Here is a 23,563-nt window from a genome sequence, read left to right as displayed (position 1 = left end):
TTTTGCCCTGTGAGGGAGGCCTAGTTCGCCTCCGGGCGCGCGGCGGGCGCAGCGGCGGGGGGGCTGGGTAAGGGGGTCTGGGCGGGGCGCGCTCAGGCAGCATGTTCCTGCGGAGGCCGCGGGCCCTGGCCGCCTGGGTGGCGGGCGCGGCGGCGGCGGGGCGCGCGGGGGCGCGGGGCGGGGGACTGCTCGCTCTGCTGGCCAATCAGTGCCGCTTCGTGACGGGCCTGCGTGTGCGGCGCGCGCAGCAGATCGCGCAGCTGTACGGACGCCTCTATTCTGAGAGCTCGCGCCGCGTCCTCCTCGGACGCCTCTGGCGCCGGCTGCGAGGCCGTCCTGGCCATGCCTCTGCCTTGATGGCGGCGCTCGCTGGCGTGTTCGTGTGGGACGAGGAGAGGATCCAGGAGGAGGAGTTGCAGAGGTGAGCCTTGCGGCGAGGTCGTTTCTGTTCGCTGCGGGTGGGGGCCGGTCAGGTTGGGAGGTTGGCACGGCGAACCCTGGGGCCTGCCTTTTTGGCTCAGTGTCTCCGTTTACCCGGTGGTGCTTGAAGTGGCGTTCCAGTAACTTGATTCTGTTTTAGCAAACCACGTTTTTTATTGCCTCTCAGTTAATTTCACTTGTCGGGTTAGAAATAACGAGGTATAGGTTAGCGTAGGAGGGAAGACTTTGAATAGGGAGCGTGACACTGAAGAAATAACGTTGTAAAAAATAAATTAGATATTGAAGGCATGTAACCCGTTGTTCACGTAATCTTTAACTCATCCAGAAAGGTGCAAACTCAAAACAGGTTTTAAATTTGACCTAAGGGTATGGTTATGCAATTACAGAACTACTTGATTCCTGATGGGATATCGTGAGAAATGCCCGGAAAGCTCTTTTGTTATCGTGACTCTTGTGGCTGGAAGGGATTTTTGTCTTCCTCAGATAAACCAGGAGCCCAGACATTTTAACCTGCAAAAATTAGGTCAGATTTTTGCTGCTTTAACTAGAATTTAGGAAATACTGTTTCATTAGGCTCTGAAATCACGCTGTCATCATCAAAACTTCTGTGTGAAAAAATGCAGTACCACTGATTGAATTTGTTAATCTGTGATTTTAAATCTGAGCCTTTACAGTTTTCAAGTAATCTCATGATTTAGCTTTGATTTGATTTAGCTCTCTACAGTGTCTCTGTGTTTCCTTTTAACTGATGTTCCTAAACTGCTCTCCCCTCCCCCTAAATTTGTGTTTCCTAATAAAACCTTATTTACAAAAATAGGTGGTTGGTCCTAGACTGTGGTTTTCTGATTCTTGCGTTAGTAGACATTATTTGTATAAATATTAGTAAATAGAAAATTTACTGGTCACTAAATATCCACCTTGAGGATATAAATAGTTTAAAATTATAACAACTGTCTTATTCACAAAAATGTTAATATGATAAAGCGGGTAGTTTATTTTTTGATAGGTAGTTTGCCTAATTTCTGTTAGTATCTTGCAACTTGGCCATTGGTCTAATGAAAAAGGCTCAAGGGTGAGAATATTTATGGGAGGAAACCTTTTAAATTAAGAAATTATCAATTAACTGTTTGAATTTTCATTCTGTTTTTGATGGTGAAATACCCATGTTCCACAGTAAAGTTTGAGAGGAAAATTCCCAGTTGGATCTATTTGGGAAGGAGGAGAAAGACCAGAAAAGGGTTACCTGGTGCAAAAGAGAGGGAAGATGTTTTGGGGTGGGAATTGACTAGTGTTGGGGCCTCCATGGTAAATGACATTCTTTGGCTTACTTCATGTGTTTTTATGGACAGTATATCCTGGAGACTCTGTTCAGTAGGTCTGCTGTTAGCAGGAGCTAGGGAAGGAAACAAAGTAAAAAATTAATGTGGTAAACATTTGAGTCAGTAGTTACTACCCACTGTGGCAGAAAGAGACCAGTTGATGACCAGGCCCCGTATTCACTGTATTTCCCTCTTTTCCCTCTTTGGGCTGTTTCTGAAATCTAGGGGCTGTACAAACATATTTTATTCTAATCAAGATCCTGAAGAGGTATTGCTCTCTTCCCACTTGGGAATATCATAAACTCGGATTAAGGTCAATCAGAACACTTAAGATGCCTTTTTCATCCTCCAGACTTGTTATTTAGCAAAGGCCTTCATTTACACTTCATTTTCCAGTTCAAGCCTGAATTCAGTCGTGTACTTAAAATTTGATGGTGTCCATTTTGAGGATTTTTAAAAAATGTATGTTACCTTGCTAGGGCGACAAATACGCTGTTCAACTATATCTTGATTGTAAAGTGGTTCTATAGTTTTCTCATGTTTGTAATATTTTGTCTTTTATTGAATAAAATATTTTGGATTCAGGTTAACTTTCTTTGCTTAAGTATTCAGTTTGCTTTAAAGGAGCTGCTGCTGAGGTTGTCATAGCTAGTTTAGAACATCTTAGATTTTGTTCTAGTGAAAGGATTTTGGGTGGCTTCCGTAATGAAGCACAGTTGAATGTGCCTCAGGACAAGTGCATTTTTTTCATTGTATAATGGAAGAAGAGCATGATTGTACCATGGCCACTAAATCACAGCATTTGGTGGTTCTTTGCTGTTTCTGTACCCTCTTGTCCTAGTACTCTCTTTGAATGTGTGCTTTAATGTGGTATGTGTTTTTTCTTACGTTATTCGAGTACAATTCAGAATGAAAAGGAATAACCTTACTTTCAGTTCTCTTGTGCTTAGGAACGTCTTAACAAATAGAATCTCATTTATCTAGCAACAGCAAGAAAATTTGAGAAAAGTAATTTGTACAAAGTGACTTTGACTGGGGCCAGGTGTAGAAATCAGGTCTTTTAAGGCTTGGTTTGGATTCTTATCCAACTGATTTCACTTAAGTCAAACAGAATAACTTTCAGTCACTATTTTTGGTATAGAATCACTCGTTCTGTGAGCCCAGGGCAGATCTTATGGAAAAATATAGTAGCAATTTTTTATTGCTTTGGAATATTAAAAAAAAAAAAAATTACAGGAGGGGTGCCCGGGATGCTCAGTCGGTTAAGCATCTGCCTTCGGCTCAGGTCATGTTTCCAGGGTCCTGGGATTGAGTCCCACATTGGGGCTCCTTGGTCAAAGGGAGTCTGCTTCTCCCTCTGCCTGCTGCTTCCCTTGCTTGTGCACACTCGCACGTGTGCTCTCCTTCTTAAAAAAATCTTTTTTAAAGATTTTACTTATTTATGTGACAGACAGCCAGCGAGAGAGGGAACACAGCAGGGGAGTGGGAGAGGAAGAAGCAGGCTCCCAGCAGAGGAGCCTGATGTGGGGTTCGATCCCAGAACGCCGGGATCACGCCCTGAGCCAAAGGCAGACGCTTAACGACTGAGCCACCCAGGCGCCCCTAAATAAATAAAATCTTTAAAAAAAAAGTTACAGGAACAAAAAGAGGAAGGAAGTTAAGAAATATGAAAGGCTAGGGGAAAATGTTCCATTAACCCCTCCTCATTTTAAAAAAGTTACAGTCCATTGCTCCAGAAATTTGAGTAAGTAAGTGCTGGTAAAGTTTCATAAAGAAAATTGTCTCAGGGCATTTAGAATAATTTTAACTTTTCAGTAGGTTATTAATTAGATAGATGATCAACAAGAAATCCATTTTCTTTTTTGCCACTGTCACTTAAAGATTTTTTTTACTGACATATCCTTAGATCATCGGAACTACATAAAACCTGATTTGAATTTTTTGACATTGTCTTCATTATTTTACCATTAACCAGTTGGCCCAGAATTGCAATGAACCAGATGATGTCTTGTATTTCTTGTGCCTCATGACAGTTATACTTGAAAGTCTCTAACTTTGACAATAATTTGGAGTTTAAGGAAGGGATTATGTGAAATGAGGAAGTTGTCTTGCTGAAATTACTGACTACAGGGATGGCTTCATTTGAATCATATTGGACCTTTATGTCAAACTCTGTATACTGATGGCAGGACCTCCTACATGAGCCAAAACTGGTTATACTTACTACTCTGTTTTAATAGTTTTATGACTTCAGTTTCCATATCTTTCGGTCCAGCCTTTCTCACATATTGAAATGACTCTAATTTTGGAGAAAGGGAAGCGCTGGGTGTCTTTTCTTGATCCTCTTACTAATCTGCTGTTACTGTTTTGGGAATAATCTCTTTTGTCCTTTCTTATTATTTAAGTCTCAGATAACAAGGTTTAGACACCCACCCTGTCCAAACAAGATTTGGCACCGCAGGCTAAAGAGATGTATGGTGAGAGGTTTTCCTTATTCCACTTACATGGTAGTGAGTCACTTTGGGCACCTTTGTGCTAATTATGTATGTCATGTCAGCATTTAGAAGTTGAGACCCTTCAGAGGTTGTTGAATCTGGGGACAAGAATCATTTGCATTTCATGATGCAGTCTTGCGCCGGCATTTAGATTGTGTTATTTCAAGAATGAATGTCATGGCCTTCACAAGACATATTTCTCCCCCTTTGGGGACTTAGTCTCATAATTTTAATCAAGGCCACCTAGTGACCTTTAATTATATAGGAGAGGTTGATTAAGCAATGGGTCTGAAGCTCTGTACCACCTTAGGAGGCCATTAAAAATATTGCATATAGTCATAGTTTAATATTCTTAAAATCTTATTACTCTGTAATTTTAAGGGCCTCTGATGTCGTTTTAATAAGGTATTTCTGCCCTTCCTCATTATGTGATAAGAATGCCATTCAAGGGTGGTGCTTAATTTTTATTGAAGAATGCCTTACTAGTCCTGAAAAATGTCATAATTGGTGCCATGTGATGCCTGAATTGTTCTCTAAGCAAGTCTAGCTGTGGTTTTGCTTTTGCTTTCTCCTGAAAGATCTTATTGTGTATTGTAAAGTTCCTTCCCTATTGCTGTATGTGTTTGCAGTGGTAGCGGTGAATCCTGTTTTGCAGTTTTTAGTTCAAATTAAAACTTTTAAAAAATGGTTAAACTTTTTTCATCAGAGCATCACTATAAATTGTACTGGCTAGGGTTCTTGGTTGCAAATGAAGCTGATATTGGTTGACTTAAGCCAAAAGGCATTAGTCAAAGGGATTAATTAAAGGTGTTAGGTCACTCAGGGCATTGACTAGAAGGCCAGAATACAGGTTGGCCAAGAGAACAGCCAAGACCTGTTGTAGGGATAATCTCCTCAGGGCAGTGTTGCTGGTTTTGTTTTCCCTAGATTGGTTGCACTGCTGGACACTCAGTTCCTTCAGGATCACTGAGAATAATCTCCAAAAGATGCTGTGCCTTGTATTATTTCCCTCAGGATTCATATTCTCTACCAGAAGTGTCTAATTAATCTCACTTAAATTAGGTGCTGTGCTCTAACTGCTAGGGCTTGAGAGCGGGCTGTATCCCACTTACTTTGGGATTCTCCTGAATATGAAAAGATTTTGGGCAGTCAAAACAACAAAACGTCCCCTGTATAAATATTTTCATCTAAGTCCAAAGTTTAAAATTCAGAAAAATGGAATTTTAAAGCTAATAGAAACCTTAAATAATGTCCTAACTTTATAGGTGGAAAAAAGGGAGGGCTTTACAGGTAAAATGACTTGCGTAAGATCACACAGCCAGTTGGCAGAGGCAGGACTGGAACACAGATCTTTATAGTCATCATCGCTTTGGGTTGCTCTAAACTTTTAATCTGGGTAACTGGGTTACCAGTATGACTGAATTTTTGGCTTTTAAAATAATGTATTTATGTAATTTTTAATAAGAATTTGAATTATTGGGGCCTACTTTTCATAGTTACTCAGTTGAGTAAACATTTGAGTGCCTTATGTTTACCAGGTACTTGCTAGGAGCTGGAAATACAGATATGAAAGAGACTGATTTGGGGACATTAGGGAATTCATAGTTTAGTAAAGGAGGCAGATACAAAGATTAATTATATAATGTGATATGTGTCTGTGCGGAATAAAAGTAAATGTATATGGTTAACTCTGCCTGGAAGTTAACCTTGAACCTTACGTTTTATTGAAGGTTGAAGATAAGTGGGCATTTCAGACAGAGTGTATTAGTAGTTGGTGTCTTCTTCAGTCTTATAGCAGTAGTTGTATATGATACAGACAGACAGCAATCTTTCTTTCCTAACCGCTATTTAAAGGTTAAGGGGAAAATACAAACCATGTTTTTTTTCATTTGTTTTTGTTTTTAAGGTTTTATTTATTTGAGAGAGAGGACGAGAGCACACGTGTGCATGAGGGGATGGGCTGAGGGAGAGGGGGACAGAGAATCTTAACCAGGCTCCACGTGGATTAGGGTAAGATTCTCTCTCCCTCTCCCTCTGCCCATCCCCTCCTGCTCTCTCTTTAGGAAAAAAAAACAAAACTTAAAATGTTTCGGATATATAAAAAGACTTTAACATGAATGTTACAAATGCATTACATATTTTTAAAGAGTTTATTTATTTATTTTTTAAAAGGTGGAGAGAGCACATGCAGCGCAGGGGGAAGAGCAGAGGGGGGAGGGAGAGGCCGGGAGAAAGAATCCCAAGCAGACTCCCTGCTCAGCGCAGAGACCTACGCAAGGCTCCATCCATCTCAGGATGCCGAGATCATGATCCTTAGCCAGACCAAAAGTCTGTTGCTTAACCGACTGAGCCACCCAGGCACCCCCAAATACAGTTATTTTTAGAAAGAAAATAGTATAGGTAAAGCCTCCTATGTACCATTGCCCAGTTGCAATCTCCTCTCTCCCCCAGATTATCTATCTCAGTTTGTTGTATTGCATTCCTTTCTGTGTCTTTATAGGTATATGTCCCTAAAAGATATACAACAACAGAAGAAAATATATGGTGTTATCTTGAAATGTTTTAAAGCTTTAGGCAGTTCTGAACAAAATACTAACAAAATAGAATCCAGTAATATATAAAAAGGAATTGGAATAGTGGGATTTATTTCAGGAAAGCAAGTTTAGTTCATCATATAAAAATCAGTTTAATACAACACTTTAATAGAATAAAGGACAAAAACCACATAATCATCTCAGTATATACAAAACATTTGGTAGTCCAACCTCTTTTCATGATAAAATAAAAAGCACTCAGCAACTAGGAATAGAAGGAAAGTTCCTCAGTTTGTTAAAGCCCATCTACAAAAAACACAGCTAACATAGTTTAATGGTGAAAAACTGAAAGCTTTTCCCGTAAGATCAGGAATAAGACAAAGATGTCTGCTCTCACCACTTGTATTCAACATTGTACTCCATGTTTTTGCTGAAAACTACAAAAGATCATTGCAAGAAATTTTAAGACACATAAATGGGAAGATCTCTGTTCATGTATTGGAAGACTTAATATTGTAAAGATAGCAATACTAGCCAAACTGATCTATAAATTCAACACAATCCCTATCAGAATCTTAGCACACTATTTTGTCCCAATTGACAAGCTGATCCTGATACTCAGCGGGAAATGAAAAAGACCCAGAATGGTCAGATCACTCTTGAAAAAGGAGGACAAAGTTGGAGGACTCAGTCTTCCTGATTTGAAAACTTAATACCAAGCTACCAGGCTATAATAGTTCAGATGATATGGTACTGGTATAAGGATATATATATAAATGTTAGACTAAAATTGAGAGTTTAGAAATAAACCCTTAAACTTATGGCCAGTTGATTTTCAACAAAAGTGCCAAGACAATTCAATGGGGAAACAGTCTTCAAATGGCATTGGGACAACTGGAGATGCACATGCAAAATAATGAGTTTAGAGCCCCTGCCTCACACCATACACAAAAAATTAACTCAGAATGGATCAAAGTGTAAACTAATACTAAAACTCTTTCTAATACTAAAATTCTTATAAGAAGATAACAGCTGTAAGTCCTTATGACTTTGGATTAGAAAGTGATGGTTTCTTAGCTATAACACAGACATAAGCAATCAAAAAAGTAGATGAATTAGACTTCATCAAAATTAAAGACTTTTGTTCATCAAGAGTCACTATCAAAAAAGTGGAAAGACAACCCACAGAATGGGAGAAAATTTTTATAAATCATATCTGGTAAGGGTCTATTATTCAGAGTATATAAAAACTCTTCTGGTTCAACAGTAAAAAGCCCATTTTAAAAATAAGCAAAGATCTCAATAGATATTTCTCCAAAGAAGATACACAAATGGCCAATAAGCACTTGAAAATATGCTCAGCATCATTAGTCACTGGGGAAATACAAATCAAAGACCACAATGAGATACACTTTTCACACCCACTAGAATTGCTAGAATCAGAAAGATAGCTTTGTCTAATAACAAGTGTTGGCAAGGATGTGAAGCAGTTGGAACGCTAATACATTGTTGTTATGACTATAAAATGGTGCAGCTGCTTTGGGAAATAATTTGGCACTTCCTCAAAAGGTTAAACATAGAGTTGCCATGACCCAGCAAATCCACTCTTAGGAACCTACTCAAGAGAACTGAAAACCTGTGTCTACATAAAAACTTCTACACAAATGTTTATAGCGTTATTATTCGTAATAACCAAAAAATAGAAACAGCCTAAATGCCCATCACCTGATGAATGGATAAACAAAATATGATATATCCATTCAGTGAAATATTCAGCCAAAAAAAGAGGGAGCAAAGCACACCATGAATCAACCTTGAAAATGTGCTTATTGAAAAAAGCCAGACACTAGAGACTATTGTTATGATTCTCTTTATATGAATTGTCCAAAATAGGCAAGTTCATAGAAACAGAAAATAAATTAGTGGTAGTCAGAGGTTATGGGGAGGTGGGACTGGGGAGTGACTGCTGATGGGTATAGGTGTTTTGGGGGGATGATGAAAATGTTCTGGAATTAGTGGTGATGGTTACACAACGTTGTGAGTATACTAAAAAACATTGAATTGTAAACTATAAAAGGATGATTCTTAGGGAATGTGAATTATATTTTTAAAAGAGGAGGAAAAATATGTAATTGTTTAAGTTTTATAATCAACCCTGGAGGTAGGTCCTGTTATTATCCTCATTTTACAGATTAAGAATAGAGATTAAATAATGTTTTAGTTAATGAATGTTGGACTGGGATTCAGACTCAGGAACTAGAGTTTTCACTACACTTTATACTGTTTTAAACCCACACCATTCTTTTTTTTTTTTTTTTTTTAAGATTTTATTTATTTGAGAGAGAGCGAGCGAGCGAGTACACAAGCAGGGGGAGTGGCAGAGGGAGAGGGAGAAGCAGGTTCCCCATTGAGCAGGGAGTCTAATGCAGGACTCTATTCCAGGACCCTGAGATATGACTTGAGCCAAAGACAGATGCTTAATTGACTGAGCCACCCAGGCACCCCAACCCACACCATTCTTATACAAGTCATGGTGTGGACATTTCATTTCACAGGATTGACTGGAAATAAGGCAGAAATAAGACAAAGATGTCTGCTCTCACCACTTCTGTTCAACATTGTACTCCATGGAAACTATAAAAGATCATTGCAAGAAATTTTAAAACACATAAATGGGAAGATTTAACCACCTACACCATTCCTTTTGTTTTTCTCCTTTTGCAGATCCATTGATGAGATGAAACGGTTGGAGGAAATGTCCCATGTGTTTCAGCGTTCTGGAGTTGAACGCCACCCTCCAGAACCAAAATCACAGAGAGAAGGAAATGAAGATTCAGGGAGCAAAGAGCAGCCATGGGAAATGGTGATGGATAAGAAACACTTTAAGCTCTGGCGGCGCCCTATTACAGGCACCCACCTTTACCAGTACAGAGGTGAGCCCAGCTTGGCTGCCTTGCAGGTGTGTTCCATGATTGCCCAGATGTGTGGGACTTTTGTACTTCATACTCTAAACTGATCTGGTTGTTGCTCAGAAAATTTGCCATGATTTCCTGGTTTTTGTTTTTCTTCTCCCAGATGACAAGCATCTTAGTGTCTTCATTACTGTACTTTGCTGTAGGTTGTTCTTTGTCTTACTTTGGTATGACAATCTAGTTTGTCAATATGACGTCTAGTTTCTGAATCTGCCTTTAAGATCTTTCAGTACTCTATAATTGAAATGCAGTTAAGTGATAGGAATAAGTTTCAGTGGTGAGGGTGTGGCAGCCATCTCTTGTTCTTTCTTGTCATTCTAGTTTTTGGAACCTATACAGATGTGACACCCCGGCAGTTCTTCAATGTTCAGGTGAGTAAATTTTTCTTCCCAGATTTGGAGCTTCTAAGTCTAGAAATCCGCTTACCACTGTCCACATGAATAATTTCTTCGACTCAGAAGACATGGTTTAGTACATCCATCTATCTCTGTACCCTTCATCTCATGTCAGATAGCATCTGGGTAAACATTGGACTTAACCATTCATTGTCCAGTGGGGATGAGACCAGTTCTGTCCTCTCGCAGGGCTGTTGGGAAGATTAAATAGAGGAATGTATTTGAGTGCTTTTAGTATATTTTATAAGGCTTTATAGTTATTTTTTCCTAAATAATTTAAGGGCAAGTTACATATGTGGCCCTTTATTCCAAAATCCTTCAGTGTGTATTTCCTAAAGTTAGACATACTCTCTTAACCATGGTGTCTTTATCAAAGTCTATAAATTTAACATGGATGTAGCTCGTGTGTTATCTTCTGCTTGTATTCCCGTTTTTATCTTTTGACCCAGTGATGTCCTTTGTAGCGTTTTCCTCTTCAGTACAGATCCAGTCTGGAACATTTCCATAGTGAAGGTATTTATTTAGTAAAAATGAAGAGTATCTTTTCAAAGACTGCTTTCTTCCTTGGGGGGAAATGTATGAAAAGGGGAGATGGTCTCACCCAGAGTTGTATAAAAAAATTATTTTCCTTCCTGGATATTTCACTGTTTTGTCAGGTTTTCAGTAACTAATTGATTAAAATACCCACTAGTAATATGCAAGTGCACACTTCCCCCCACGCACTGAATTTTGCCAATTTATACTGAATTTTTGTTGGTTTGGATGTGTATGATATGTCTTATTTTGAAATTCCCTACTTACTAGTCACGCTAGAAGTTAAAAAAATATGTTACTTGCATTTCTTTGTGTGAGGTGTCTGCTCATACTTTTGGGACTTTTGTCTGTGTAAAACTTTAAAAAACTGTTTTGCCCTTACACATTTTTATCACTACCTATTTATTATATTTTCCCCAGACATGTCTATCACAGTATTTTTTTCTTATATTATCCTTTGCTTTGTCTTTTTTTTTTTTTTAAGATTAACTTTCAAGGTAATGCTGTTGGCCTGTAAGAAAGTATTTTAAAAGACTTATTTGCAGTAAACACAGCCGTGTCTTTCACACCTTGTCATTTTTAGGTCAGGTTACTGTTTCAGAGTAAAGTCCTTGGGTCATAGGTCCAGGCATCTGGAAAAGCCTTCTGCAACTTTGTTTTGGATTTCCTGGGTCTTCATAGTCTTTTCTCTTCTGCAGCTGGATACGGAATATAGAAAAAAGTGGGATGCCCTGGTAATCAAGCTGGAAGTGATTGAGAGGGATGTGGTTAGTGGTTCTGAGGTTCTTCACTGGGTAACCCATTTTCCTGTGAGTATTTTTACTACTGTTTTTACTTCTATCACGTCCATGTGGGGCAGAATACTAATTCTGCCTATCCTTTTCTTTAGTATCCGATGTACTCCCGGGATTATGTTTATGTTCGACGGTATAGCGTGGATCAGGAAAACAATGTGATGGTGTTGGTGTCGCGGTATGTGTGGTTACCTGTGGCTCCTGCTGAGTTCCTTTAACTGTGTCCTTTATATATGTCTGGTCAGAGTTGCATGTTCTCAGTGCTGTTATGAGTGATGCTAGGATCCCATCCATCCCAGCTAGAACATGAGTGGGCTGTGACTGGTGACCACAGTCTAGGAAGATTGAAGGGATCTGTGTAAGCTTTTCATTAAACTGTTTCTTTAGTTCCTTTGTGTTGATAATTAAAAAAAGAAGTACCCTCCTCTTCAACACGAAGCCTAGTGAGCCAGGAATCACCAAGGAAACTCACTTTGTTTTTAGAACTTAGTTTGTATTCATTCATTTTAGTGACTGTTCTGTTTTATTTTAAAAATTAGGGCCAGCTTTTTAGATTTTCCTCTTAACTATAGCTCTCATGCTGTTTTCTTATATATAGACATTACTAAGAGTTTCCTTAACTTCTTTCCTTACCAGTGCTGTGGAGCACCCTAGTGTTCCAGAGTCTCCAGAATTTGTAAGGGTCCGATCGTATGAATCCCAGATGGTTATCCGTCCCCACAAGTCATTTGATGAGGTGAGTTTTACATCATCCAAGAGATGATGTGTAGTGGCTTTGGAATTTTATCAAGGAATGCCGTTTGTCTGAACTGAGAAGGCCAGTGGTTCTCAAACTTGGCATGCATCAGAGTCCGCTGGAGCTTGTTAACATGCAGTGCTTGGGTATGGCCCAAGAAGTATTTTTAAGAAGTTCCCAGGTGAGGCTGATGCTCCTGGTTTGGGAAGCACTGCTATAGGGTGATATACCTGGAAGATCCCCCAGGACGGAGTACTAATGACCCACTGACTTCCGTGTGTGTGAGAGACAGGAAAAGACAATGGCCTGTCGTTAGCATCCTTCTTTAGGAATTGAAGGGAGCACCTTTTCCATCAAAATTTCACCTCAGTGGGCAGAACACTTAAAACCTTTCTGGACTTTTGTTTCCTTATCTGCAAAATGAGAGGGTTAGACTAACCCTCTCAGCCTTCTTTATTATTTTTTTTTTAATGATTTTTTATTATATTATGTTAGTCACCATACAGTACATCCCCGGTTTCCAATGTAAGGCTCGATGATTCATTAGTTGTGTATAACACCCAGTGCACCATGCAATACGTGCTCTCCTTACTACCCATCACCGGTCTATCCCATTCCCCCACCCCCCTCCCCTCTGAAGTCCTCAGTTTGTTTCTCATAGTCCATAGTCTCTCATGTTTCATTCCCCCTTCTGATTAGCCCCCCTTTCTTTATCCCTTTCTTCCCCTACCGATCTTCCTAGTTCTTATGTTCCATAGATGAGAGAAATCATATGATAGTTGTCTTTCTCTGCTTGACTTATTTCACTTAGCATTATCTCCTCCAGTGCTGTCCATGTTGTAGCAAATGTTGAGAACTCGTTCTTTCTGATAGCTGAGTAATATTCCATTGTATATATGGACCACAACTTCTTAATCCAGTCATCTGTTGAAGGGCATCTCGGCTCCTTCCACAATTTAGCTATTGTGGACATTGTCTCAGCCTTCTTTAAAATTCTCTTGACCTTTCTTTGAGAAGAATATTTTTTTCAACTTAGGGAGTGTTTTATTTTTTAGTTTTTTAGCCACATCTCTTGAGTTTACATATTGACTCCACTGGTTGCTGTTTTTAGTTGTGTTTCACTTTATAATTAAAGGCTTTGTTTCTTCCCATTACTTTTGTTTTTGAGCTGTATGAACTGTGTGCTTTAGTATGGTTTTGTTTTCAACAGGTTGTTCTATTTATACTGCCTGACGTAGGATTTTAAATATTTTAGACAGAAATGGTGGTTCCTTTCAGTCAATGTGGTGTTTGACTCTTTTTTTAACTGGGAGATCTGTGTGTTTACTTGTGTACTATTTTTAGAGCAGTGTTTTTCAAACCTCGGATTGCTACCCCATTAATGGAAGACAAAATTAATTTAGTGCATTATGACCAGCTTTAAAAAGAAGAGAGGATACATAGAGTAGAAATCATCCCAGTGTAAGCATATTTCATGAGGCTTTTGTTTAGTTACATAAGTATGTATGAATGTGTGTAGGAGGCTGAGAGAGAGAGCTGGTTACAGTGTAAAAAGGATTATTTACAGTGTGTTATAGTTAAAAATGTTTTAAAGTCCTTGCTTTAGAAGATAGAAAAGAAGAAGCAAGGCTACTGTCCATGGCTAGTCCCCTTTAGGAAAGGGGAGCCTGGGTCAGGCTGGAGATAGTGTGGGAGGCAGACTTAGGCCTCACTTTTTTCCTTTATGTTGCTTTTGAAATTTGGACCTTTTCCATTTATTTCCTCTTTGAAAAAAACTGAGTTGAGTTCCAGCATTGCTGCCTTTAGAAACTGTGACCATGGAGCAGCTAAGGCATCGTTCAGCACCTAGCAGAGTGTGTTGCATCTAAGTAGAGACCCAGTAAATAATTTCTTTGAGCTGAGGTGGAGGAACAATAAGTTATATATATAATTCTTCTAGTATATTTGTGGCAAGCTCTTAGGGAAAGGTAAGATTTGAGTTGGTTCTTGTGAAAAGGCAGACTGGATAGAGGAAAATATGATATACCAAAGATAAGACAGGCATGAGCCATGAATATGTTCAGAGACTGACCACTTAGAAAGGAAGGTTAAGATTAGGGAGGAGTGATAAATTACATTGACCATGTACAGAGAGTACTTGAAAACCAGGCAGCTGCATTTGGACTGCTAGATGGAAAGTAGTCCTTGAGCCAAGGTATGTTGTTTTACTTCTTATTAGGGAAAATTTGAAATGTATGTGAAAGGTAAAGAAGTAGGGTGTAGTATAATGAACCTTCTGTATCCGTCCCCAGCTCCAATAGTGATCAACTCATGGCCATACTTGTTTTATCTGTACCCTTTCTTGTCCCTTTTCCTGCTATCCTGCTTATTTTAAAGCAGTTTCTAGTTTTGCTATAGAAGAAACCATAGAAGAATTCTTCTGTGGATATACTTCAGTATTTATCTTGAAAAGATTTTTGAAAACATAACTTCAGTGTCCTAATAATCCCTAATATCAAATAATCTAGTTAGTGTTTGAATTTTCCTGATTGTGAAATTTTTTTGGAGTTGGTTTATTTGAATCAGGACCCAAATATGATCCAGATATTGATTCAGTATCTTGAGTCTTGAGTCTTTTGAAGTAAGTTTCCTTTTTTCTTTCTTTTCTTTTTTTCTTTTTTTTGCAATTGTATTTTTTGAAAAAGTAGGGTTCTTTGTTCTGGATCTTGATGATTGTGTACACCCGGTAGTATCCATAGTGTCATTTAACGTGTTCCTCTGTCCCCTGCCTGTATTTCCTGGGTATTGGTAGTTACCGATCAAGCCTGAGGCTTAAACAGATTCAGGTTGTTGGTTGTTTTGGGCAAGACCACTTTATTAGAAGGCAAGTGATGTTTGATTGTCTCTTTCTTTGTAAATTTAGAAATGATTGATTATTGCTTCAGATTCATTATTTCATTAGTGGTATAACAAAATGCTGATTCTGTAATTCCTTCATTTTTTTCCACTTATTAAAATACATTAAGGAAAAATTTTCTCACTGTTTGTATTCCTTTAGTTTACATAGGAAAGGGAAATAAGAGAAATGGTTGATTTGTTTCCTTTATTTATGAGTTTCAAAATAATTCTTTCAACCAGGGATCTTCAAAGGTTAAGTTTTGTTTTTGTTTTAAAGAAATATCTTAGTCTTTGCTATGGAAGAACCAGTAGAAGACTTGTATAGATATTTCAGTTTTTAACATGTTTGATTCGTTTTAATCCATTACAGTTATTCTTATTGAGACTCAAATTGTCCCAGTTTGGCCATTAGGAGCCTCCTCTTAACTGGCTCGAGTCCTTTTGACTTAACCTCAGGGGTTCCCTTGTTTTCTGATGTTATAAGATGTCCCAGGTTCATCTTGTATAGTTTTAGCTGTAAACCTGGAAATTAGCATTTCGTTAGGGAGCCCTGGTTCCATTTAAGATGTCATTTAAATTAAACCAGGATTTGGTGGACATGCGACTCTTGATCTCGGGGTTGTAAGTTCACTCTTTAGGCACGCCTGGGTGGCTCAGTCAGTTAAGCATCTGACTCTTGATTTCAGCTCAGTTCATGATCTCAGGGTCATGAAATTTAGCCCGGCCTCAGACTCTGTGCTCAGCAGGGAGTCTACTTGAGATTCTGTCTCTCTTCCTCTCTCTCAAATAAATAAATCTTAAAAAATAAAATAAAAAATTTAGGGGCGCCTGGGTGGCATAGCTGTTAAGCGTCTGCCTTCGGCTCAGGGCGTGATCCCGGCGCTATGGGATCGAGCCCCACATCAGGCTCCTCCGCTATGAGCCTGCTTCTTCCTCTCCCACTCCCCCTGCTTGTGTTCCCTCTCTCGCTGGCTGTCTCTATCTCTGTCGAATAAATAAATTAAAAAAATCTTTAAAAAAAAATAAAAATAAAAAATTTAATCTTTAAAAATAAAGAAATAGGATTACTCAGCTGTTGGCTTTCTCATTGTCTTTAGGCTTTTTCAGAAGCTAGAACTAAGTAATAAATGTTGCTTATTTATTTTAAAGATAAATCCTAAGCTCATGCTAACATTTTTAGTTCATATTTCAGATTGGAGGGTTTTTATTTATATTTTATATCTTACATCTATCATCTTTTTCTGTGCTGGACAATTCAACTCTCAGTTCATCACCTGAACATAATTACTCATTTGCTTTAACTTGAAATACGCACACACCAGCCTCAGAATAATACCACCAAGATCACCAGTGCTGTGGTGATTTAAAATTTGTGTTTTTTTATCCTTAGGATGTGTACACAGTGTACAAAATACTGAGTTTTAAAGCTACTTGAAATAGGTGCTCTCTTTGTGCTTTTTCCTTCCAACTCAGTTCATAGTTAGGTTCCCTGTTTTCTATTTTACTTTTCGATTTTTAGATACTGCTTTTTAAACTTAATTCTGTTTTATTAAATTATGAAAAAACTTACCCTTCCAAAATCAAATCTATAAAATAAGAACTATTCAGAGTGATTTTGCTTATATCTTTGTTTCTTCTTCCAATGGGTAATCATTGTTTTTGATTGGTTTCCTTTTTTAAAATATAAGCAGTGGTGGATGAGAACCCAGGTCTCTTGACTTCCCAGTCCAAGTGTTTCATAAAAGAATATTTATAAAAGAATAAAGTCTTTTGTATGTACTAAATCATTTAGTCTTATAGCCAGCCTTTGTGGTGGATACTGTTAAGTTTCCACTGTACGGGTTCTACCTTTTTTTTTTTTTTTTTTTTTTTAAGATTTTATTTATTTATTTGTCAGCGAGAGCACAAGCAGGGGGGAGCGGCAGGCAGAGGGAAAAGCAGGTTCCCCTCTGAGCAAGGAGCCCAACGCAGGACTCAGTCCCAGGACCCTGGGATCATGACCTGAGCTAAGGCAAATGCTTAACCGACTGAGCCACCCAGGTGTCCCTCTCCTTTCTCTTTACTTCCATGGTATTCATTCTGTATCTCTGTTACGGGATCTGTTAGTTGAAAGCTCTTGAGGGCAGGGACTAGCACATGTTTGTTTGCTCTAAGTACCTAGCACAGTGCCGGACACGAAGCAGACATTTAAATATATGTTGAGGAAGTGAATAAAAGATTGAACAATTCATTCAGGGAAAAAAGAAGATGGACTTTGGAGTAAAAGCATGGGAATTTAAAGTTGTAGTTCTCCCACCTGAAGTTGGGGCTAGTCTGCTTTAAAAAGTGCGACATAAAAGGGGTTATCTCTTAACCCTTTGGGTGGAGCATAGTTGGTTCACATCTTTACTAGGATCAAGAAACCTGGAAATCTCCTTAATTCCCTGTCCTTCACTATAATAGGCAGTGAGAGGGCTGAGCCAAAAAGAGTGGGTGCATAGGCCCTGCAGTCAGAATTTTGGGTTTATCTTGGCTGTCATTGAGTATATAGGTGACCTTGGGCTAAGTTACTTAACTTCTTAGTGCTCAGTTTCCTCCTCTGTAAAATGAGGTAACAGTACCTACATTATAGGATTATTTCAAGTTGGAAGCAGTTCACTGTTAAGTGCTCTATAAATGTTCGCTGTTATTAGTCATAGTAGTAGTAAAATTTATACCATTTTGGTAAAGATTAAGACCTTTAAACATTTGAGGGTATGTGTTGGAATTTTCAAGACCACCCCACGTTTGAAAATTCGCTAGAAGGACTCATAGGACTCCGCATATAGTCGTACTCATGACTAAGATGTATTGTAGTCATGTAGTAAGGATACAGAGCTGCATCATAAGGGAAGAGACAGGCAGAATCTGTAGGAATCCACGTGTAGGCTTCCTCCTGCTCTCTCTCTCCTGTGGGAGGTCACAGAGCACATTCTCCTTCCAGCAGCAAAAATAGAGCAACATGTCTGTGATAGTTCTGCCCAGAGAAGCTCATTAGAGGCTCGGCACCCAAGATTTTTATTGAGGGCTGGTCACATAGGGATGCTCTGCATAACACATATCAAAATTCCAGATGCACCAGAAAGAAAGCAGGTATTCAGCATAAACTGTAGTGTTTGCACGAACAGACAAGACATAGGGAGCCACTCTTACCAGTTCACTGTTGACTGGGAATGTTCTGGGAGCCAATTTCCCAGACACCACCTGAGGGCCAACCTTGCAGGCTGGCCTTTCTATGGATAGCAACCTGTGCAGTCTTCAGTATTAACTCTTTTTTTTTTTTTGCACAGGGTAAAAAAACGGCACTGTCTGCCCCAGAATCAGATCATGATTATTCTGTGGTACTGGATATGGAAGGTATGGTAGGTAATCCAAATATCATTATTTTTGCTTTTTTTCTTTTCCAGAATGGCTTTGACTACTTGTTGACATACAGTGACAATCCCCAGACTGTGTTTCCTCGTTACTGCGTTAGTTGGATGGTTTCCAGTGGTGAGTGGGTACTTGTATACAGGGCCTGGAACCTGGGTTGAGCATTTTGCTTTTCTCTAGCTCTAAATGGCAAGCAAGAGGATTAGTGCTTGTCTCATGGGAGCACTGTTGGAGAAATTAGACATCCTTCCAAGCCTGTTCTTGAATATTATGAAGATACCGAAGCCTCCAGCTGGACTTTTGAGGGATAAAAACTGTGGAGTCCCAGAAAGCAACATGTGCCCAGAAGGGAATTTTGAGAACATTTGCTTAATTCCTTAAATATGGACTGTGTATATGAATGCACTTGAACAGTTTTTCTTCTAAGATAGTATTGGAGGCCATAAAATCTAGTGTAGAAAATGTGGTTGTTATAGGATAGTATTCTGGAAAAAGGGGCCACCATGTGTCTTGACAAAGGCTGTACATCACAGCCGTAACTGCACCTTTTCCTTCTGATTCCTTGTTTTAAAAAGCATCTTCATGTGATTTTCTTTCTTCTGCTTTTCTGTGGGCAGCTTATGACAAATACCTCAGGAGGAGAATGGAGAGATTAGGTGTTTGTCTTTGATATTTGTCTAAATAAAATGGGCAGATATTTAGGCTATGCTACTGATAGGTGATATATATATATATATATATATATATATATATATATATATATATATATATATATTTTTAAGATTTTATTTAGTTGAGAGAGAGAGAAAGCATGCGCAGGGGGGAGGGAGAGGGACAAGCAGACTCCCTGCTGAGCAGGGAGCCCAATGCCAGACTAGTTCCCAGGACCCCTGGACCATGACCCAAGCCGGAGGCAGACGCCCAAACCACTGACCCACCCAGGCATCCCTGATAAGTGATATTTTAATCACCTAAAAGCCTTTGGGAATTTATTTGGCTTAATTGGTACCCCTTTTCAAAGGATCTCAGAATTCATGGATTGTTTTCACTCCCCATACATTTTGGGAGGCAACTATAACTCACAGCTTGTCAATCAGGCTGTGATCTCTGTAAGAAGAAGTTGGCTCTCTACCATGAGAGAAATAGGCCATCTAATTTTGATCCTACTGTTGGTTTGTATTTCAGCCTACCCAAATTTCCCTCTCTCCCACCAGGCATGCCAGATTTCCTGGAGAAGCTGCACATGGCCACTCTTAAAGCCAAGAACATGGAGATCAAAGTAAAGGACTATATCTCGTCTAAGCCTCTGGAAACCGGTAGTGAAGCCAAGGCTACCACCCCGTCTTCCGAGCGGAAGAATGAGGGTAGTTGTGGCCCTGCCCGGATCGAGTACGCTTGAAGGGCTTTGGGATAAGAAGGGACAGGCTGCTTCTAGCCCTGTCTCAGTCCCTTATCTGCTACAGAACAGGGACATGTATTAGAAGGCATCTGCTGTAACCACCAGTGCAAGATAACTCAGTAACTGGTGTCCGATTTCATTCAGAGCCCTTTTTGCTCTTTATCAAAACAGAAGAAGGAGGCATCCATGGGGGCGTTGTCATATTCTCAGGCCAAGCATCTTGCAATTCAGTATTTCACTGAGCTAATCTGGAACAAACCTCTCACCTCAGGCCAAAAGGGGACAACTTCTTTTTGCTTCCTCTGAGTAGTTTCCTCTGCCAACATTCCAGTTCCCACCGTCGGTTCTGCAGCACTTGGGATTTCCTTCAGTTCTGAAGGTCCAACTGGAAAGTGCAGTTGGCTGGTTGAGTCTTTAATGAGGGGTCATTGGGAGTGCTCTTGGTAACAGTTTTAGTATTTAATGGATGTGAACTGTTGTTTGGCAGTGTAAGTGCCTTGTCCTCACCCTGCTTCTATCTTTAGGGACATCAAATTTGTACCAAGAAATTTCTCTCTGCCTCCCATATACCACCCCATTGACTCCCCCTACCCAAAGTGTTTCCTTTGCATTGGCCAGTTCTTCTGTATTCATGCACTATATTAATTTGGATCATCGCCTCCTTCCTTAGCTCATTCACGAGGAATACTTGGAAATGAGTCCTTTCAGATGGTAGCTTTCTGTGTCATCAGTGTTTTGATAGGGTTGATGGCAGTGCTCAAAACATCACACTTCAGGTTGTTGGTTCTTTTTTTTTTTGAACCTTTGTGTCAAGTAGGAATAGGGAAGTGGAATAGGATTTCTCCATAGTCCCACTGTATAGAAAATACTGTTTTGATTCAGGCATTATTTTTCACACTTCAGGTTTGACTGGATGCTGAGGACTTGTCCATCTTGGAAGGCTAAAGGCAGAGGAATGGGGGTTGGGCCACTTCCTTGGAGCTCTCAGAGCTATAGACAAGCCATGTGAACAAATAGATGTAATCTTGCCCCAAATGCTAATATAATGGAGATGTGGTTTATGTGACCCTCTCGTTCCTCTGAAAAATTTTTCTTCCTCTCTTCAGAATAAAAATGAAAGCAAACTACGCTCTTTGGATAAAGTCACAATCAGATGGTATCAGTTTGGCCTGGCTGGTTTTGTTTTGGTCATGCTGCCATCTGACAGGAGAATAGGGATCAAGTTTTCAATACTCCCTCTTTTTTCCCTAGAATTTAAATGGCTGGATTTTTCCCTTTTTCCCCCACTTGCTACCCTTTTGTGTTGAAAAGGGGATCTAAGCCTCAAACTGATTTAAACCCCTTGACATTTTTGTTGCCTGTTAAGTTTTGTGCCAAGGAAATAACTGCCCCCATCTTTCTTGTCTTGCCTTCTCTGAGTGGTTGGCAGAACAGAGAGATACATCGAGCAATCCCAACTTCTTTTTCATTGATCATTTCTCTCTTCTCATCCCCAGGACTTGACAGAAGCCAGGGAAAGTTTCCCTGGGTTACGTCTGAACTTAGCACCTGTGATTGTCGGGGTACGGATGGGTATGGGCAAGAGTGTGTGAGTGCACAGGTGTTAAGGTGCTGTGTTGCTCATGATCTGATTTTTGGCAACTTGACTCTGTACTTGGGGTCGGTCTGTACAGTTACTTATGTCATTGTAATGATTTCACTTCTAACTGTGACATTTTTATCAAATGTGTGAATAAATATATAAAGATTGGTACAAAAGAGTGTTTGTCTTTGGACATATGGTGGTGGGAAATCTTGTATATTGGGCTTATTGTTTCTTCCTAATCAGAAAGTTGAAGAGTGTTTCTACTTAGGGTTGGCAAATGGAAGTAGCAGGGTGTGGTCTTCTTTGGTAGGGGCTGACACAACTAACCACTTTGCCTTGACCGTGAGCCCTTTCAGGTGACCAGTTTGGCAACTGAAGACAAACCGTATGTTCCCATTTCCTTGTCTTGATCTACTAACCCATATCCTTTGCTTTTAAAGAAGGATCAACTTGAGGAAATAGTGTTTGAGCTTTGCTGATAGTGAAACTTGGGAGGAAACAAGGAAAGGAGATTTGAGCAAGCCAGATCTAGTGTAGGAGGTAGACCAGGGCTCTGGCTAGGGAGGGAGGGTGGTGAGCTCAAACCCCACTTCGCTTGGTGGGAAGTATGGTCGGTCACACAGGCAGTTTTGCTAAAGTGTCAGTTTGTTGCAAGGCAATTGATACGTGAGAGACACTTCAGAGCATAACCTGAATTTTGAGTTGGCAAAATTGGGTGATTCTGCCTGTGGGGAACAATAAGTGCACACAAATGTACACCTGAACTATTAAAACTCTTTTCTCCAGATTGTTCTAAAATAATCACTGGAAAGCCATCTCTACTTGTAGATTACTTGTTAGATGTTGTAATGCTTATGGGTGCACATGTGTCTGTATAACCTTAAATTTGGAAAGTTGGTGGTTCTGGCCTCCATCCTGCTGTGGAGGCCTGTGCACGTGGCATCCCTGACGTGGTTCTCCAGGCTCTGTATTAACACTTCACTGAGAAGCACCTGGGTTCTGAGAGCAACATTTCCATTGTTGGACAGCTCTGTCTTTCAGGAAGTTCTTAATATGGAGACTAAATGTGCCACCTCAACGTCTACCAGTGGGTCAAGTAGGTCAAGCCCTGTCTTTGGAGCGACACAAAGAAAACGTTTCCATGGGATAGTACTTCACATTCTTGAAGACCACACTTATGTGACCTTAACCTTTTCCCAGGCTTTGTCACCAGCTTCAAAAGTCCTCCCAACTCTATTTTGAAAAATTGAAAGTAATAAAACCTTGTATACCCTTTCCCTGCTAGCGTTGCTGGTTGTTAACTTGCTATGGTGTGTGCTTTGTCTTTATATATATACTTTGCTGTGGACTGAACTGTGTCTCCCTAAGATTCATATGCTGAAGTCCTCATGCCCAATGTAATAGTGTTGGAGATGGGGCCTTTGGGAGGTGACTAGATTTAGATGAGGTCATGAGGGTGGAACCCTCCATGATAGGATTAATCCCTTTATAAGAAGAGACACCAGAGATTTGCTTGTTCTCCCTCTCCACCATTGTGAGGACACAAGCTATCTGTCGGCAAGCCTGGGAGAGTGTTCTCACCAGGAACAGAATTGGGCAGCATCTTGATCTTGGCCTTTTAGCCTCCAAAACTGTAAGAAATAAAGTTGTGTTGTTTAAGCTACCCAGTCTATGGTATTTTGTTATGGTAGCCTGAATAGTTTTCATGACCTTTTGAAAATAAGTTGCAAACATCACAATATTTCACTCCTAAACAAAGTGTGCTTTTTTACAGTAATGATGTTCTTTGTAACCATACTAACTAGTAGCACATAAATAACATAATATCTAATATTTGTTTTTTTATTTTTTAGAGAGTACAAGTGGGAGAGACAGAGGGAGAGAGTTTTGTTTTTGTTTTTTTTTAGAGGGAGAGAGTTTTATGCAGACTCCACACTGAGCGTGGAGCCCGATGTGGGGCTTGATCTCACATTCCTGAGATCATGACCTGAGCTAAAACCAAGAGTTGGATACTTAATGGACTGTGCCACCCAGGTGTCCCTTAATACCTAATTCAGTCCATATTAAAATTTACCCAGTTGTCCCCCAAATG

At 39.7% G+C, this 23,563-nt stretch overlaps 1 protein-coding gene across 1 annotated transcript; it reads left to right on the top strand.

Annotated features, from left to right (window-relative positions):
- Positions 1 to 86: 86 nt before the first annotated feature.
- On the top strand, positions 87 to 23,134 carry STARD7 (StAR related lipid transfer domain containing 7). Its single transcript, XM_045808984.2, has 8 exons — positions 87 to 421; positions 9,514 to 9,722; positions 10,083 to 10,132; positions 11,389 to 11,499; positions 11,580 to 11,662; positions 12,121 to 12,220; positions 18,523 to 18,607; positions 19,702 to 23,134. The coding sequence occupies exons 1-8, from the start codon at positions 102 to 104 to the stop codon at positions 19,884 to 19,886; spliced, it is 1,143 nt and encodes a 380-aa protein (XP_045664940.1). The 5' UTR covers positions 87 to 101; the 3' UTR covers positions 19,887 to 23,134.
- The last annotated feature ends 429 nt before the right edge of the window (positions 23,135 to 23,563 follow it).

The sequence above is a fragment of the Ursus americanus genome, chromosome 7, assembly GCF_024610735.1.
Source record: "Ursus americanus isolate L20-20 chromosome 7, mUrsAme1.1.p, whole genome shotgun sequence".
Taxonomy (NCBI): domain Eukaryota; kingdom Metazoa; phylum Chordata; class Mammalia; order Carnivora; family Ursidae; genus Ursus; species Ursus americanus.
The sequence above is the reverse complement of the archived record's forward strand: the minus strand, read 5'-3'. Positions and strand labels throughout refer to the sequence as shown.

Bases quoted from the DNA above. Each gene is read 5' to 3' on its own strand.
- STARD7 (XM_045808984.2), top strand. From the start codon at position 102: ATGTTCCTGCGGAGGCCGCGGGCCCTGGCCGCCTGGGTGGCGGGCGCG. The intron at 10,133-11,388 runs GTGAGTAAATTT...TCTCTTCTGCAG, and splicing joins GGCAGTTCTTCAATGTTCAG to CTGGATACGGAATATAGAAA. The intron at 11,663-12,120 runs GTATGTGTGGTT...TTTCCTTACCAG, and splicing joins GTGATGGTGTTGGTGTCGCG to TGCTGTGGAGCACCCTAGTG.